The sequence below is a fragment of the Lasiosphaeria miniovina genome, assembly GCF_030549165.1.
Source record: "Lasiosphaeria miniovina strain SMH2392-1A chromosome Unknown B0T26scaffold_1, whole genome shotgun sequence".
Taxonomy (NCBI): Eukaryota; Fungi; Ascomycota; class Sordariomycetes; order Sordariales; family Lasiosphaeriaceae; genus Lasiosphaeria; species Lasiosphaeria miniovina.
In genome coordinates this window covers 963,628-979,336 of record NW_026848220.1, presented here as the reverse complement: position 1 = coordinate 979,336, position 15,709 = coordinate 963,628, and the positions used below count along the sequence as shown (strand labels likewise).

At 53.9% G+C, this 15,709-nt stretch overlaps 7 protein-coding genes across 7 annotated transcripts; 3 read left to right on the top strand and 4 right to left on the bottom strand.

The window, feature by feature from the left end:
• Positions 1-44: 44 nt before the first annotated feature.
• B0T26DRAFT_7065 (uncharacterized protein) lies at positions 45-3,109 on the bottom strand. Its single transcript, XM_060441811.1, has 9 exons — positions 2,382-3,109; positions 2,215-2,317; positions 1,904-2,154; positions 1,174-1,853; positions 1,034-1,109; positions 835-982; positions 651-776; positions 512-583; positions 45-445 (listed from the first exon to the last, which is right to left on the bottom strand). The coding sequence occupies exons 1-9, from the start codon at positions 2,764-2,766 to the stop codon at positions 208-210; spliced, it is 2,079 nt and encodes a 692-aa protein (XP_060302068.1). The 5' UTR covers positions 2,767-3,109; the 3' UTR covers positions 45-207.
• A 1,420-nt stretch (positions 3,110-4,529) lies between these two features.
• Positions 4,530-5,300, top strand: B0T26DRAFT_745263 (endo alpha-1,4 polygalactosaminidase precursor; the record flags this gene model as incomplete). Its single annotated transcript, XM_060444540.1, has 1 exon — positions 4,530-5,300. The coding sequence occupies one exon, from the start codon at positions 4,530-4,532 to the stop codon at positions 5,298-5,300; it is 771 nt and encodes a 256-aa protein (XP_060302067.1).
• A 106-nt stretch (positions 5,301-5,406) lies between these two features.
• On the top strand, positions 5,407-6,189 carry B0T26DRAFT_632379 (Spherulation-specific family 4; the record flags this gene model as incomplete). The annotated part of the gene is made up of 1 exon (XM_060436437.1): positions 5,407-6,189. One exon carries the CDS (start codon positions 5,407-5,409, stop codon positions 6,187-6,189), a length of 783 nt encoding a protein of 260 aa, XP_060302066.1.
• A 968-nt stretch (positions 6,190-7,157) lies between these two features.
• On the bottom strand, positions 7,158-8,046 carry B0T26DRAFT_683073 (uncharacterized protein). The gene has a single exon (XM_060440781.1). The coding sequence runs from the start codon at positions 7,795-7,797 to the stop codon at positions 7,222-7,224; it is 576 nt and encodes a 191-aa protein (XP_060302065.1). The 5' UTR covers positions 7,798-8,046; the 3' UTR covers positions 7,158-7,221.
• Positions 7,772-8,943, bottom strand: B0T26DRAFT_745261 (uncharacterized protein; the record flags this gene model as incomplete). The annotated part of the gene is made up of 3 exons (XM_060444539.1): positions 7,772-7,786; positions 7,911-8,053; positions 8,676-8,943. 3 exons carry the CDS (start codon positions 8,941-8,943, stop codon positions 7,772-7,774), a joined length of 426 nt encoding a protein of 141 aa, XP_060302064.1.
• Positions 8,944-9,419: 476 nt separating this feature from the next.
• Positions 9,420-9,667, top strand: B0T26DRAFT_620437 (uncharacterized protein; the record flags this gene model as incomplete). The annotated part of the gene is made up of 2 exons (XM_060436065.1): positions 9,420-9,521; positions 9,587-9,667. Coding segments are annotated over 2 exons (183 nt in total), but the record flags the coding sequence as incomplete, so codon positions are not given.
• Positions 9,668-10,946: 1,279 nt separating this feature from the next.
• On the bottom strand, positions 10,947-14,222 carry B0T26DRAFT_866509 (uncharacterized protein; the record flags this gene model as incomplete). The annotated part of the gene is made up of 3 exons (XM_060447823.1): positions 10,947-11,202; positions 12,769-13,874; positions 13,937-14,222. The coding sequence occupies 3 exons, from the start codon at positions 14,220-14,222 to the stop codon at positions 11,029-11,031; spliced, it is 1,566 nt and encodes a 521-aa protein (XP_060302062.1). The 3' UTR covers positions 10,947-11,028.
• Between the last annotated feature and the right edge of the window lie 1,487 nt (positions 14,223-15,709).

The following is a 15,709-nucleotide window of genomic DNA, read 5'->3' as shown; positions in this document are numbered from 1 at the left end:
ACGTTAATCTCTGACAGACAGTCTGGACAGGAAAATGAACTGATGTATGTTTGATGTTGAGAGGAAACCGAGTCCGGACCCTTAATTAATATCCAGATTCTCGTACTATTAAATATTGAAATTCCTTGAGCAACCCCGAAATGTAAGAGACATCAAACCGCAGGACTAACACCTTTTACCCTGAAATTTGTTCCTTGCAATCCAATTTCACACAGGCACCGCAGCAGACAGACTCAGTGTCACCGGGGACCCAGAGAGTGTGACCCAATAAATAGCTGGCTCCGAGCCAACGATATCCTCCGTACTTAGGCCCGACGAAGTAGCGGTGCCGGGAACAGTGACCGGCACGAGGGTATCACATGAGTTCCCTGTCGCTGTGACTGTGACGCTGACAATCGCGGTGCCGTCATCCGAGTAGTTGTAAGTGAGGTTAGGAGCGCACGCACTGCAAAAAAGTCAGCCTCGCACCAGGGAAAAGGTTGAGGGACGGTCAGTGAAACACGAAACTTACTCGAGAGTCATGCGGTTCAAAAACAGCTCGGCAATGTCGTCGAGCTTCAGGGAGGTAATCGGCCAGTCGGTTCTTTTCGACACACGAAACGTCAGTAAAATCCGCACACGTTAGGTCTTGGAGAGCAACTGTTACATACAGCCTGACCATCTCCTGGGTAATGGTCTCCACCCAGATTTGGAGCAGGGAGAGGCTCCCGGACTGGGAGCCCACGGTAAAGTCATCCACGTCGCCGGAGCGCAAATTGGCTTGGTGGAACATGAACCTGCTTGCCTAGGTCAGCACACCGACTTTTGACACTGGAGACAAGGATGATAACGTGCGGGTCCGGGTGCAGCCCCAGCAGGTACCGCGTGTTCACCGCGCGTGCATCGTCGAGCAGCGTCGTGAAGGTGCCGCTGCCGCCAGACGTGTTGATCCACTCCTGCAGCGTGCAGCTTTGGGAGTAACAGTTGTAGTAGATTGTAGTCGCTGGGGGTTGTCAGTGGACGTAGAAGCGGGATGAGCAGACGGAAAGCATACCCCAGCGCGGAATTATATTGATCCCGACACCACCATTTGCCTCGACGGTGGTGGGAAGTGGCCAAAAGGGGCTCGACTGCAATGCGACATGTCAGCTCAATACAGATGATAAGGCCATGTAGCCTCGGAATGGAACTTGCCGGATTCCTCAGTACGGGTCTTGTGTTGTCGCCGATGGCATTCACGATCCCGTTGTCGAGCCATGCTCTGATGGCGTCGCCGTTGTGCAGCCCGGTGATGGATGGTGGGATCAGCCCAGTTGGGGAAAACCGGGCACTGGTCCACAGGCCGATCTGTTTAAGCCACTGGATGTTGTATGAGGCCTCGAGATTTGCGTCACGGTACGTCGCGTTGTTAAGCTCCTCGTGGGTGAACGTGTGAGAGACGGCTGAGAAAACGTCGAGGTTATTGTTGAACCAAGTAGCAATATCATCGAGCTTTGAGCATGCTAGCGACCAGGAGAATCCCGACTCGGTAAATTCAGCTGGCCACAGATCTGTCCCAGTGCCGATTGGTTTCTGGAATTCCAAAGGCGTGTCAGGCGGGTAATTGTACTCGACGGCGTAGTCCGGGGTGCACACGCCCACGCTGGAGTCGAGATTGGTGGCGGCTTCAATTGCACCGTTGCCGTTGTGACCTATCTCGATGATGTAGTTGGACCCAGACGGCAGCCGTGAATTGATATCAGCTTGCCAAGCTTGGTGTATGTCTAAATCGCTGGTCCTGATGCGGAAAGTAGTGTTTGGTGGCGAATAGATTTCCGTGTCCAGGTGCATGTCGTCGACCTGAGTATTTAGGTAGGCTTTGCGTTTTCCCGCGACTGGAGACCCCTGAATTAGACGTGTCATCACGAGGGGATAGGGCACTTACAGAGGCCCCTGGTTATCCAGTGGATGTAGGCGTGCTGCAGGAAGTTGCTCGTCTGGGACCAGTCTGTAGACCACCCTAAAAACCACACCATTTGCTGCCGACCCTGGAAGTTGTTGATGATGGCCGCCGTTGTCGTGGCCGTGACCGCCCCCGAAGAGTCAGGTGCGAACTCGGCAAACGCTTGAGCCACGGTGTCGTTTGTGATGGCGGCTGGGTAATGCCAGATCCCTTGTGTGCTCACGCCTGCGCCGCTAGGGATGGATGACTTTTAGCCCCAACCAATGTATTATGAGTGGGCGGGATAGTCATACGTCTTGATATTGGCTGTGGGGAAGGCCGAGGCATCCGTGATGCTGATAAGCTGCTCTGCCCCTGTATTGCAACAGCCATCGCTCCCAACCGCGGTAGTGACACCTGTGCCGAGGTCAGCACCGAGGCCAATCGCTGACAAAGATCGGATGTCGTGTGGAAGTATTACCAAGATCAGTGGCCGGAAACGAGTCCAATCGAACCATGCGTATGCTGAAGCTGGTCTGGTAGGTATAGAGATCCTCCCATTGAGCTGCGGTGATGGCGCTAGCCCAACCAGTCGCGTACGAGTAGGCAACCTCGCTCAAAACAATGATGCCACCGTAGTTTCCTTGCGTGGCTGAGGAACTCAACACGGGGAGGGTCATGCCGGACTGTGGCACGAGGACGACCTGGAAGGGAATCCCGTAGCCGTCCAGACCAGAAGTGGCGGAGCTTGCAGACGAGGCATCGCGGGCGAAGATGAGGATGGTGCTTGTCACAGAAGTGGCAGCATGTGTAAGACGTGCGAGCAGCGTCAACGAGACGGCAACCGCAATGCCGAGACAGAACATTGCGCCAGATCCTGTTCGGGAGGATGTAGGAACAGAACAGAAGCAGTGAGGTAATGGGGAAGGCCATGCCTTTCACCAGTGCATGACCAGACGGCAGCACTTGTCTTGTCCGGGGACTAGCTGTAGAAAACATACGAGAGCAGATTAGTTAGCCCTTCATGTGCCACTGCAGGCGACGGGAGGTATAACAGCAAGGCCGCGCAAGATGCTGCTTGTGTCCGCAAAGGCCCTAATTAGACGCGGAACCACAGGAATCCAAGCGAGCCTGGGATAGCTGATACCCAACGACGACCTCTGGCGGTTGCAGATCTTGATCACACCCGCCGGGTCGAAACGAAAAGCGAGAAAGCGAGACATATTGTCGGAAGATGGGCGAACACTGCCAGGTGTCCGACAAAGAAAACAGAATGGCATGACAATCATGAGTTGAGTTACGGGCAAAGGCCCAGATTTCAGACCTGGCGCGTTTGTTGGACGAGTTGGAGGGCCGCAATTCCTGGTCAGTTAATAGACGTGATTCTGTAAAACGTACGGCTGCGTGAAAATCATAGATTTAGTCCGCGACCATTCGAGGCGAGGACCGATGAGACGCGAATCAGCTATTGATCGCTGCGGGTGCGTGCATTGGCCTGCGTCGCGACTAGCACGGCGTCGCGACTAGCACGGCACCCCCTTGATGCAGCTACCTAAGGCTGCTGTCCAATATCGCAACTTGGAATATCGCAACTTGGAATATCGCAACTTGGAATATCGCAACTTGGAATACGGGCGACATGCGAGCCCGATGGAATTTGTGGGGAACGTTTCCGAATTTCGTCCATTCCTACGGCTGGGCGTAGGATGTTGCTGAAAGGAGTGGAGTGCTGCGTCTCTCTATTCCAGAAAGGGAAGGACGGAGGAACCAAGAAACGTGGTCACGCCTGCTTAATTGCTTATGACTGTGCCACCAATAGCCCCCGATAATCAGATAAAATTGCCTACTGAGCAGCACTGCAATTAATTGCCAAACTTTTAGCGCTAGTCGAGCCCGCAGGATTCGTTGCACAGCCGAAGTCGCGAAAAAAGGACAGAAAAAAAAAAGCAACCGACGTGGGACCACAGAGGCGGCCTCCAATAATCCAGCCACGGAACACAAGCATAACCTCCCGAGTCGCTCTCATTACTCTTCGGATCATAGTCAGGCTGCATCCCTCCGATTGACCCGGAAGACGCAATACGCACTAGGCCATCACCTTTTCGACCGCGCTTGGAGCAACTTCCGCCCCTGGTCACATCCACCAACCCGACTACACCAACCTCCCCGTTTTCGCTTCGCGTGCCAACAGCCCTCGATCGCACCACAGATTCGATTCTTGGACCTTCCCCGCGAAGATCTCTACTTTAGTTTCCACCCACTTGTCTCTTCCCTTGCTGTGCTGCCTCTTCCCTTGCCCTGTGCTGCCTCTTCCCTTGCCCTGCGCCTGCTTGCGCGTCCTTGTCTTGTTGTGGTCATGGACGGCAAATTTTATGGCAAGAATGAGGTCACGCCGCACGCGGTCGGCGATAACGAAGACCCAGAGCCACTGACCCAGAAGGAAACAAGGTCAGCATGGCTGTCCCGGCGCTCTCGGCTTGTGTTCTCCACCCTGCTGCTGGCTTTGGTGATACTGGGGCTGGCACTTGGCCTTGGCTTGGGTCTCGGTCTCAGACACCACGGAGGGACGCCGGCCCCGTCTAGCACACCTTCTCCAGAACCGGGCCCAATATGGCAACCCAAAGTCAACATGTCCTGGCAGATCATCCTCGACTACCCGCTCCGCATTGACGACGAGAATCCCACAGTCGAGCCCGACGTCGACGTCTACGACATCGACATGTTTCTTAGCCAGAACAACACCGTCATAGCCAACCTTCACAAGCTCGGCAAAAAGGTCATATGCTACTTCAGCGCTGGCTCATACGAACCGTGGCGACCCGATGCACACAAGTTTCTAGACTCGGACCTCGGAAACACATTAGCTGGCTGGGCGAATGAGCGGTGGCTGAACATCAGCAGCCCGTCGGTCCGGGCTATCATGGCCTCGAGGATCGAAACGGCCAGCAAGGTTGGCTGCGATGCCATCGACCCGGACAACGTGGACGGCTACCAGAATGACAGCGGTCTGGATCTGACAGCTGCGAGCTCTATCCAGTTCCTCAACTTCCTCGCCGGTCTGGCCCGCGAACACAATCTCGCAATCGGGCTCAAGAACTCCCTGGACATCATCAAGGACGTGCTGCACCTCGTTCAGTTCTCGGTCAACGAAGAGTGCGCGAACTACCACGAATGTTCCGCTTTCTCGGCCTTCATCCAGGACAACAAGCCCGTCTTCCACGTCGAGTATCCTGCCGGAGCCCCGGGAGCAATATCTGCAAAGGAACAGCAGGACTCATGCGAAGCATCTGGGGCGACTGGCTTCAGCACGGTCTTGAAAACACTCGAGCTCACAAGCTGGGTCGAGTACTGTAGTGGCCAGACAGCAAACACTTCAGTGATCATCACAACAGCGGTGTGACCATCCTATTCTACCAAATATTTTCTGAAGCGCAACCACACATCGCTCAGAACTTCGGGTCGTGGCCACGACACACAGCCAGGACAGTCCGCATCTTTTCCTCAACATGGAGTCTTCTTCAGTTTCCGCGGTGGAAAGTCAGCGCTTCATCTTGCTGCCGCTCTACATCTATCCTGACACAGCCGCCTGGGAACCTCTCTTTTCCGCTGTCCTGAGACATCCAAACCTTCAGTTCACCGTGGTCGTGAATCCAGCAAATGGTCCAGGGAACCGCCATGCAACGGACGCCAATTACACCGCTTCCCTGCTCCGGCTCTCCTCCCTGGCAAACGTCACAATTCTCGGATATGTCTACTGCAGCTACGGGGAGCGCCCCTTGGAGGCGTTGAAGCTCGACATCAAGACGTACCGCGGATGGTGCGGCGAGCAAAGCATACAGGTAGACGGGATCTTCTTCGACGAGGCACCATCGGGTGCGGAGCTGGTGGAGTACATGGCAGAGGTAGCGGAGAACGCACGGGAGACACTCGGGGATGTGGCGAGAGGAGGCGCAACAACAGTCATCTACAACCCGGGAGTGTTTGTTGACCAGGCGTACTACTGCTCTGCCGATTACATTGCCGTTTTCGAGAACAGGGTGGCCGCGTGGGACTCGGCCTATGTGTACAGCAACTTGGACGGTCTTCCGGACGATCTTCGCGCCCGGTCGATTGCGATCGGTCACAGCGCGGGGGACACGAGCATGCAGATGCATTTTGCTGAGCAGGTGGCTTGCGAGGCCGGATTTGCGGGCCATTTCGCCACTACTGTTGGCGGGTATACGCAGTGGTGCCCGAACTGGGCGGCATATGTGCGCAGGGCGGGTTGCTGGGCTGAGGCCGAGGACTGATAGGATGGGATCTAGAATGACACGAGGGGTCTAAAATGCTACGGAAAAAACTAGAAAGAAAAAATCGTGTTCGGCTGCATTACGGCTGCATTACTGGCTGCATACTGTCGTGCAATCTCGGGCGTGGACTATGAAAGCGTGCGGGGACGTAGGTGCATTTCGTATTGGCATGCCACCTCGTTCTTCGGCCCGTCATCTACCCCTGAAAACTGTCGTGTCTCATGGGACAGGAGCACTGCATCGCGGATTTCACAGAAAAGCACATTCCTACCGGAAGACCAGTGGCCATTTCGTTGAGCTTTCTATGCAGTTTGTTGCACTTCTCGGGCATCGCCACTGCTGTTTGACCTGGGGGAAATACCTGGCGGACGCCGAAGGACTGGCAATAACTCGCGAGGTTGGGCCATACCTGCTGACGCGGCCGTTCGTATTCAAAGTGAAGTACGCCTTGTATACTGTCGGCTTCTAGTTTCATTCCGTCCCCTGGTACACGGCGGAGAGGCACGTGAGTCCCTCGGAGGGAATATGAGCTTGTCTCTTCTTCTGCTTACACAGGGAGAATCAACCTTAGCCGTCATTGTGCCATACTGGACAGCCCCTGGGAATCACGGGAGTAGGAAGTCACCAAGTGTATCCAAAAATAATCAAACTCAGAGCAAGGCATATTTGAGTAGAAAAAAGGACTGTTTGGCTTGGCTTGTTTATTTGACTTGACTTGGCTCGGAGCTGGAAAATATTAATCCGGCCCGGGTACACTTCGGCCGAGGAAATCTGCGGCGGTGGACGCTAGAAGCCAACAGATCCCAATACCAGGCTCTAAATGATGCCATTTCGCTGCCAATTCAACAGGCAAAGCAGCTTATTAATGCTATCACTATCTAGGCCGTGCTCTGCAGGCCAATGATCAATTTAGCCACACTGAATAGCCTCTCGCAGCCCGCTGACATGGCCAGGATCGCGAGAAGGTCGAAGGCCATTCGCGACAACCTCGGAAAGCGGTCTTTATTATCAATCCACCAAGCTAGAATGTCATCAACAGGCTTGACAGGTTCCTGAAGGTATTCCTGAAGCTCGGGTCCATTGTGTGGCGCCCGGGGGGTCGTAGTAGTCGTGACCTGTAAGGTAGTCATTTGCCCGGTCGAGATTCCCGGCTGCTGGTTGCTCGGCGGGAACGGCGAGGGGAAGCAACTTCGTAATCTTGAAGGTATGAGGGCATTCTGACCTGCCTTTGTATTCGCCTTGGTGTTGAGGGCACCGTAACGACAATTTCGTCCTGGATCGGCTCGGGCGGGACTGCCAGCGGCTTCGGGGCGGGCAGGTGCAAAGGTACGCCTGGGCAGGTGCAAAGGTACGCCTGCGGTTGGAAAACTCATCAACTAGGTGGTACATTGTAGGAATAACCTCACAAATGAGTGGTCCCTGGGCTTCGAACCTATTAGTAACGACTTTGAGGGGTTCCAATTGTGTTGTGATTTCTTTCAAAACAGGCCAGTCCTCGGGAGTCAATACATCGTCGGCAGGCACCACCTTCGCAGGGTCCGCTTCATGCGATGACTGGAAACACCAGTAATCGAAAACATCCCTAAGCCGTTGTGCCCTTTCGATCATGTAGTAAACAGAGTTGCAACGGGGGAATTGTCAGCTACTAGTTGAACCAGTTAAATCCTCGCTGAAAAATGAAGCATCGCCAAGTCTGTTAAGGTCTTCGCCGTTGAGCCTACTCCGGGCAATACGAAGGAAGGAATCCTGGCGTTGTCGGCTTGAAAGTAGCCAACGGCATCGCGTAGACCGAACTCGGTGAGCACGTTCAAGATGGCATGCCCGAGGTTATCGCCGTCGTGCGATCCCCAGATGCGCCGCACACCTAGAGTAGCCGTTATGAGCTTCCCAGAGGCATCAATAAAATGCACGAAGATGCCAAAAAGAGAACAGGCATTTGGCGAAGTCCAGCCGTCAGAGGAGAGGTGTTTTTGGTGGCTACTTAACCTAAGTTTTTCGCGTAGAATAACAACCTGACTGGCATACCGCTCAAGAATCCAGGTCTTGATCGTATTGGCTGGCGAAGGCAACAGACATTCTGTAATTCCCGACGAAACCAAGCTCATCATGTTGCGGAAAGCCGTGCCTTCGATCTTTCGGAAAGGAATGCTGTCTTGAATGATCCAGTTGGTGACGGCTTCCTTGAATGCTTCGGCCAACGGCCTCGGCCAACGGCCTCGAAATAGGGACAACGCTTTGTGACCGGGTGGAAGCAGCCGTGCGGAGGATTTCGAGCACATTCGAATGCCTGCCCTTCTTGTGCCTGCCCTTCTTGTATACAGGCAGATCAGCTTCCTTCGGGTTCGGTTTGTTATGAAGCTCGAGATGCGAGGAAGGCGACGATGTAGCTGCTGAATTGTATAGGGCACCGTTAGGACAAAGGGAGCACATGCAGAAAAAGCCCTCGGTCTGTTGCCCAGTCCTGCTCAACGCAACAACAAAGGTACCGTATTCAGCGATCCACGATGACCTCTTCCTTTTCTTGTATAGCCACTCCTCCAGCATGTATCGCGTGCCCCGAATAGTTACGTGCGGCCAGGTGTTCATGTCGCCGGTGAGCTCGTCACGGTCGTACGCCTTCGTTGCGGTGAGCTGGCTCAGGAGCGCCGGTACAGCCTCAGCGCCCGGAAAGGCTACAACGGGGACGGGAAAGTCGTTAACGAGGATCGAATTCGTGCCTGTTGAAGGCGAGGGACTGTCAGGGAGGCTAGACATCGTGCTAGTAGGTCGTGATCTTCGAAGTTGACCGAGAAAATGGCTTTCTTGCAGAGGGCTTTTCTCTGGTTGACTTTCTCGACTCCGGGTTGCTGTATTTTTTAGGCCTGCCATACAGAGCAGACTTTTTGCTGGTAAAATCCACTTTTTCCTGGGAGCGGAACCTTCGGTAGGACCAAATTCCAGGGAAAATGCCCTCTGTAAATAGGCCCCACATTAGCCAAATAAAAGTGTATGGAAATAAAATATGAAGCTTACGTTATTTCACTTGTTTATTTCATATTTTGGCCTATTTGATTTGTTTATATTTGCATTTGATTGATTTGCATTGTTCGATATGCATTGTTTGATTTGCATTGTTGCGAGCCTTGATCAAGATGAAGCTACCGATTCTTCTATTTTGCACCCTCTCCGTGGCCCCCACGCTCCCAGCCGTCGACGTCCTCGCTTCCGTCACCCTGGAGCCTCGCGGCACGCGACACAAACACCACCATTCCCACGGCACCCGACCCGACTTCCGCCGACAATGTCTCCGCCCTCGGATAACTGCCCGACGTTTCTCAACAAGAAGGCTGCAAGTTTCCTCACGGGCGACCACCACGTGACTGTCATGTCCCGTGTCTAAGACCATTAACATCCTTAGCTGTGCGAGTGCAGAGGCGCCGCGCTCCAAGCCGGCTTCCTGCTGTCGCAGCGTGGCTGTCCTGTGCCATCTGCCAAGGTGAGCTGCCATCCATTAGACTAGTCGTAACTATCACCTATGCGAAGATTGATGACTTGTGTAGATATGTTGATGGTGATGGGGCGGTTTTCGGGTCCGGGCCACTTCTACACTTGTGTGGTCCTGTAGTTGCATCGGTAGCCCAAAAGCAAAAATTATGTGGAAGTCTGCTGTGTGCGACGAATCTAGGCACACGAAATTTCCTTTTTCGTACCTCGCGCACGTGACGTTGCTCACCCTCGCTTAGGCTCGGCTCAGTCCCTGCTCAGGATTTGCTCAGGCTGGCTCACCTTTACTTTGGCCAGGTTCTGCACGACAGAGTGGGATTACGGTGCAAAAATAACGTGCCCTAAAATAAAGCATCGCAATGATAATTCTTCCGCCATGTCGGCTGGACTTGGGGCAACTGCTTGCTATCTATGACCACCTCCTCCATCGTCTTTTCCCGGCGATTTGGCCTTCCCTTTCCCATGCGACAGAGCTTGATAATTTTCCGTTCCCTCTACCATCTACTTACAGCAAGGGTTCGAGACTTCGCTTCCTTCCACGAAGAGTCTACACCCACGTATGTATCAGCATCTTTGGGACAACAGAAGACCAAGATCGCTTGATCCATTTGGATCCAAGGTATCTGCAGCCTCTAGAAGCTTATCTATCTCACGTCCTAGTCCGCTTACTTTGAGGATCTAGGATATGATATGAACTTTGACGCACTCGGGGTCTGGCATCGGAATGTCGGTATCGTGCTGTTCTAGGCAGATAATAGAAGAGCCCGATTTCGACTCGATACAGAATTGCGGTACCATTAAAGTTACCTCATACGAGTGCTAAAATATAGGGTCAGTAAATTACAAATATGAACAATGAATTAAAAGAAATATCATGAGCTTACCGGGACATTCTCTTGAGGCCAGAATGAAAGCTGGAAATCCCCGAATATACTATGGACTCCGCTAAACATGGTAATAACATTTCCAAGCTGGTTAATGCTAGCGGTGTCGATTTTGCCTCGTAGAGCTGGGAAGTATCGATAAAGTGTCCACTAGATGAGAGCCTTATTTTCGGTCTCCAGGAAATCTTTTTCGTTGAAATTCCCAAGGGCAAATGGAATAATGAGGGCACATTCTGTGCCACCACACTTGGCCTTTTGAGGCAAGATGACCTCCTTGTCCTTCACAGAGTGATAGTCGAAACAACCTGTGTAGATACACCGGTATCCCTCTCTACGTAGACACTGTCGCTTCAGCTTTGTCTGGTCCAGTTGGGAGGGTTCGATAAACGCCACAGTTTGTTCAATCTCGTTATCTTCATCGGCGAAGATGGATGGGCGACTGATAGGTGGCGGCGCCTTACCACCAGATGCCTTAGCTAGAATGATAACGATCAATCCAGGCCAGAATCTCTGCTGCGAGGACCTTGCGCCCTTCGTCCTCTAAAAACTGGAAGAAGGGTCCGAGGATGCACGCAGCGCGGTTGTGTCTGGCGCTGGCGAGGCCGAACCGATCGAGCTTGACGTTCACCCTAAGACTGGCAAGCTCCTAGTCCGAGATGGTGGACAGCCCTGAGGACAGCGCTGTAGACTCCTGAGCTGGGTGTTTGGAAATCGGCGCCAGATGGCGCAGGGGATCGACCCAATCCATGGTGTTGTTGCTTGTGGTGTGTGGTTGCGGTGTGTGGTTGTCGTCTCCCGCTACGGTTATGCAGATTGATGACCTTTTAGGCCTAATTCGGGTTTTGTGCAGGGCCTGGTCACTAACCCCGCTAAACTTGTCAGTGTGGCGGCATTGGCATGTCATCGGTGGCGGTCACGTGCATATTGTGACCTCGGACCGGTGATAGATTAGATAGCTTTAGCTCCAGCGCTCCGCAGAAGGCTTCTTCTTTTGAGCTTATTATTTTCGACAAATGAGTTTATTGCTTCCGGCAGCCTGCCATCCACTCGCGCTCCACAGCAAACCTTGGTCGCTGTTTGAGACACGATGCACTTTGGCCGTGTTTACCATGCCTGGAAGAGGGGAGAACCACTCGAAAAAATCGAGTACAGGACTGAAGACCATGAATAGATAGATAGAAGAAGCCACTTGGACCAACTAGATGTGGGAGACATGGTATAATGCAATAACATCAGGAAAACCCACCATCTTGGCAATAGGCTGACCCGCCTGGCCATTTTTATATATTGGACTAATTCTGGCCTCGTTCGGCTAGAGTTGAAGTAATTCAGCATGCTGCGCCGCAAGCTGCCAAAAAATAGCAATTAGGGCGACCACAGGTTAGCCTGAGCAAATCCCAAGTATGGAATAAGCCGAGCCTGAGCCGGTGTGAGCAGCGTCACGTACGCGAGGTACGAAAACGGAAATTGTGTCGGCCCAAATTGCTCCCATAGAACAGAAATTTGCATGGTGCAGCAAGATTTTAAACCGGTATATTATATGCTAGTATACTTTGTGCTGATCTTCATGTACTGGTATACCAAGGACTGTCCCAGTGTTGGAACCAGGATGCTCTATACTATGTTATAAATTAAACTAGGATATCATGTACCATCCCACACCATGTATTATTAGTATATGCCAAACGGTGCTGAATCTGGGCCATACTCTCCAGCTTGCCAGCATTTGGGCTAGCTTAGGGAAGAATCAGGGAAAGTTTAGGACAAATCAGCCACAGCTCACCCCAGCTCACCCCAGCTCAGGACTACGAAGGAAAAAGGAAATTTCATGTGCCCAGATTCGTCGCAGACAACCAGGCTGTTGTTGTCAATAGCAAATAATCTTTCAACAATTACCTATTACCATTACCAGCATACCGACATAATCTATGAGGAAATATTACAAGGAGCTTTTCCAAAGCGAATGTCAAATAATTGCCTTGGCTTGTTGCGGGACTAGCGGTTCTGCCGAATGTGCTAGGCCTTGACGTGAATTTTGACGGTTCCGGCGATTATGGCAGTCACGCAGCCCACTTACAAGCTCAACTACCCAGCTCCCACCTTCCTCCTCTCCGCACCCGAGAAAACGCTGCAGTCTGGTCGGATCCACTTACTCGTGGAAAAATCAGCCTATCACCCGGGCAAGCTAGTGCTGTGTCGCTTCCCTGCTAACCTGCAGCGCGGATCCCGACGTTCCATCTCGCGCCATCCTTCTTTTCACAAAATTCCACAGATCTGCAGCGCACTGTGCCACAGACTCGTGCGGCGACCATCCCAGCTCGTTCTGCGCGCGCTCGGTCGACGCCACGCAGACGCCGACGTCGCCCGGCCGTCGTCCGCTCCATGTCAGCGGGATGCTGCGGCCCGCGGCGGCCTCGAGGCTCCGGACCGCCTCCAGCACGCTCGTGCCGCTGCCGCTGCCGAGGTTGAAGGCGCGGAAGCCGTCGCCGCGGGCCGCGTTCCACGCCATGGCGGCCATGTGCCCGCGCGCGACGTCGAGCACGTGGATGAAGTCGCGGATGGCGGTGCCGTCGGGCGTCGCCCAGTCGGTGCCGAACACGTCGAGGCTTTTGCGCACGCCCGCGAGCACTTGCGTCAGCACCGGGTACAGGTTGGTCGCCTCGCCGCGCGGGTTCTCGCCCAGCAGGCCCGACGGGTCGCACCCGACCGGGTTGAAGTAGCGTAGCGCCACGATGCGCCAGGCCGCGTTGGTCGCGGCCACGTCTGCAAGGATGGCCTCGGAAAAGTACTTGGTCCGCGCGTACGGGCACGACAACCCCACCGCGGACGGCTGCAGCACGCTCGAAGTCCCGGCCAAGTCGACGTGCTCCTCCGCGTGGTGCACCACGTCTTCCTCCTGCAGCGGCCGGCCAGAGTTGGACTTGGTGCCGTATACCGTTGCCGAGCTGCTGAAGATGAAGTTGTGGATGCCATACTTGTCGAGCTGCTGCAGCAGCGACACGAGCCCGCACACGTTGTTTTGGTAGTACCGGAGCGGGTGCTTGAGGGAATCGACGACCGACTTGTATGCGGCAAAGTGGATCACGCTCTCGATGCGCGATCGGTACGTCATGTTCTGCTGGCCACCCGCGTCGATCGTCATGACGAGGTCCGTGTAGCTCTCGAGCAGGAAGCGCATCGACCGGCTGCGGTAGTCGAGGCGGTGGAAGTGGATCAAAGGGACTGGGATCCCTTCCACCTTGCAGTGGTTTGCTGTGAGGAGCTTGATGCTGTCCAGAACGCTCTCGTAGCTGTTGCTCAGGTTGTCGACGATTATCACTGCAACCAGTCAGCAACAATGAATGCCCTCCCTGGACCCGATACTTGAGCGCTCAACCTACCATTTTGACTAGCCCTTAGCAGCTCGAGGACTGTATGAGATCCGATATATCCAAGTCCGCCAATCACCAGCACGAAAGTTGGAGAACCGTTCGACACGTGTTGTGGGGACAACAGCTCTCGCCCATTGCTCCCGGCAGTTTCAGCATTTCCAGCCCGGGACTCGAACAGTGATGGCAGCCTCTCGATGTCGAACCCGTCGTCTGATATCTCGGGCGTGGTCGGCGGAGAAGACGGAGACCAAGAAGCGGGAGACGAGGACGGCAAAGAATCATCGTAGTTGTCCATTGTCAGGTTTTCGACTTCAAGTGTTGCTAAGATGTCTGGAGGCTGGTCCTTGGTTGGTACATCTGGCGATTGCACGCTGGTCGGAGGGGACCATCTCCTGCACTTATTCAAATTCGCGGCCTACGTATCAGAGGCAGGGGAGTGAGCCGCACACGTCGTTCCCCCATCACGTCAACCAGCGACAAATCTATCTTGAGCCACTATTGCGCCGCATCACAGCTTTCTAATCGGACCTGCTCGATACCGGCGGTCTGGAAGTTGGGGAACGTGGGTCAGCATGGCTCTGCCTCCATGGGAACAGCTCCATCACCAATTTTAGCCAGCGGCCTGCCTGGATCCGAACAATGGCTCGCCTTTCCTTGTATCAGCTCTTTGACATCATTCTGGGCTTTCTCCAGAAAACACTAGACATCTCAGGCGGGCGATCTATTCTAATTACCCCGGGCTTCAACGAGAACCAGCCACACCTCCCGCACCTTGAGTCTTGTGTGAGCTGGTAGGCGGTGCCACTAGGCGCGATGGGGCTCGAGTGCTCTATTTACTCTCCGAATGTCGTGCCAGGGCCGACCGCGCTTCCATCAACGCACATGAGCACGGAACCTTTGAACTGGCCGTTGGTGCGGCATTGTTGGCATTTGGCACTGGCATCGGGCGTAAAGCGAAACGGGGTGGCTTCTCGCACCTCGCGGCAAGGGATTGATTTGCGCTTATTGTCCAACAAAAGCCAGCACAAAAGCCAGCACAAAAGCCAGTACTTTCTGGAGATGCCTCGTGTTGCATGTCCGGGATGGCGTGCATGCAGGCTATAGATCATGCCGCCACGTCAACTAAAGAATCCTACCCAGCTCAAATGGCGTGTTTATAACACCATTACCTGGATAGTCCTAGTCCAGGAACAGGCCGTAGCTTGGCAGCTATCCAGAAGGCTGGTCCGAACGGGGTTTCCACGGGGCCAAGACGGGATGCAGGGAAACGAAAAGCGAGACATGGTTCGGATGTGCACAAATATCAAGTCCAGCCCGCTGACCCGTGTTTAGATATGTGGTGTCCGCCGACGAGATTCAACACGAGCGGCGGTTCCCCTCTCTATTCCTCCGCCGTGCAATGCGTGGTTACCGAAAACCAGATCTTGAATGGTCTTCGACAGGTGCAGCAGATCCAGTGATAGTCACGCAATTATGGCCGAGGGACACGAATAATAGTCTAGAGGGCGAAAGACCGGCATCTAGAGAGATTGCCAAGTTGCCGGTCGGAAAGTTCTGCAGTGGAACGGCGACTGAAAGGGGTAGTGTCTTACAATGCAAGCAATATCCTGTTTGCGACCAGGCTTCGGACTTTACATCGAAGGCAAAGTTAGCGCGCCTCATTCTGCGTGGTCTGCAACATCACTCAGCGGTTCGGCTCGATTGGTTTCTCGTCTTCTACACCGTTGTTTACCTCCGCCACCCCTGTCGGCTGTCGTGCGACAGAAGACCAGATGCCGAACG

Excerpts from the sequence above, each read along its gene's own strand:
- B0T26DRAFT_7065 (XM_060441811.1), bottom strand. The coding sequence starts at position 2,766 with ATGTTCTGTCTCGGCATTGCGGTTGCCGTCTCGTTGACGCTGCTCGCA. Across the intron at positions 2,318-2,381 it reads GTTTCCGGCCACTGATCTTG|GTGTCACTACCGCGGTTGGG; the intron begins GTAATACTTCCA and ends ACCTCGGCACAG. Across the intron at positions 777-834 it reads CTGGGGCTGCACCCGGACCC|GTTCATGTTCCACCAAGCCA; the intron begins GCACGTTATCAT and ends CTAGGCAAGCAG.
- B0T26DRAFT_683073 (XM_060440781.1), bottom strand. The coding sequence starts at position 7,797 with ATGATCGAAAGGGCACAACGGCTTAGGGATGTTTTCGATTACTGGTGT.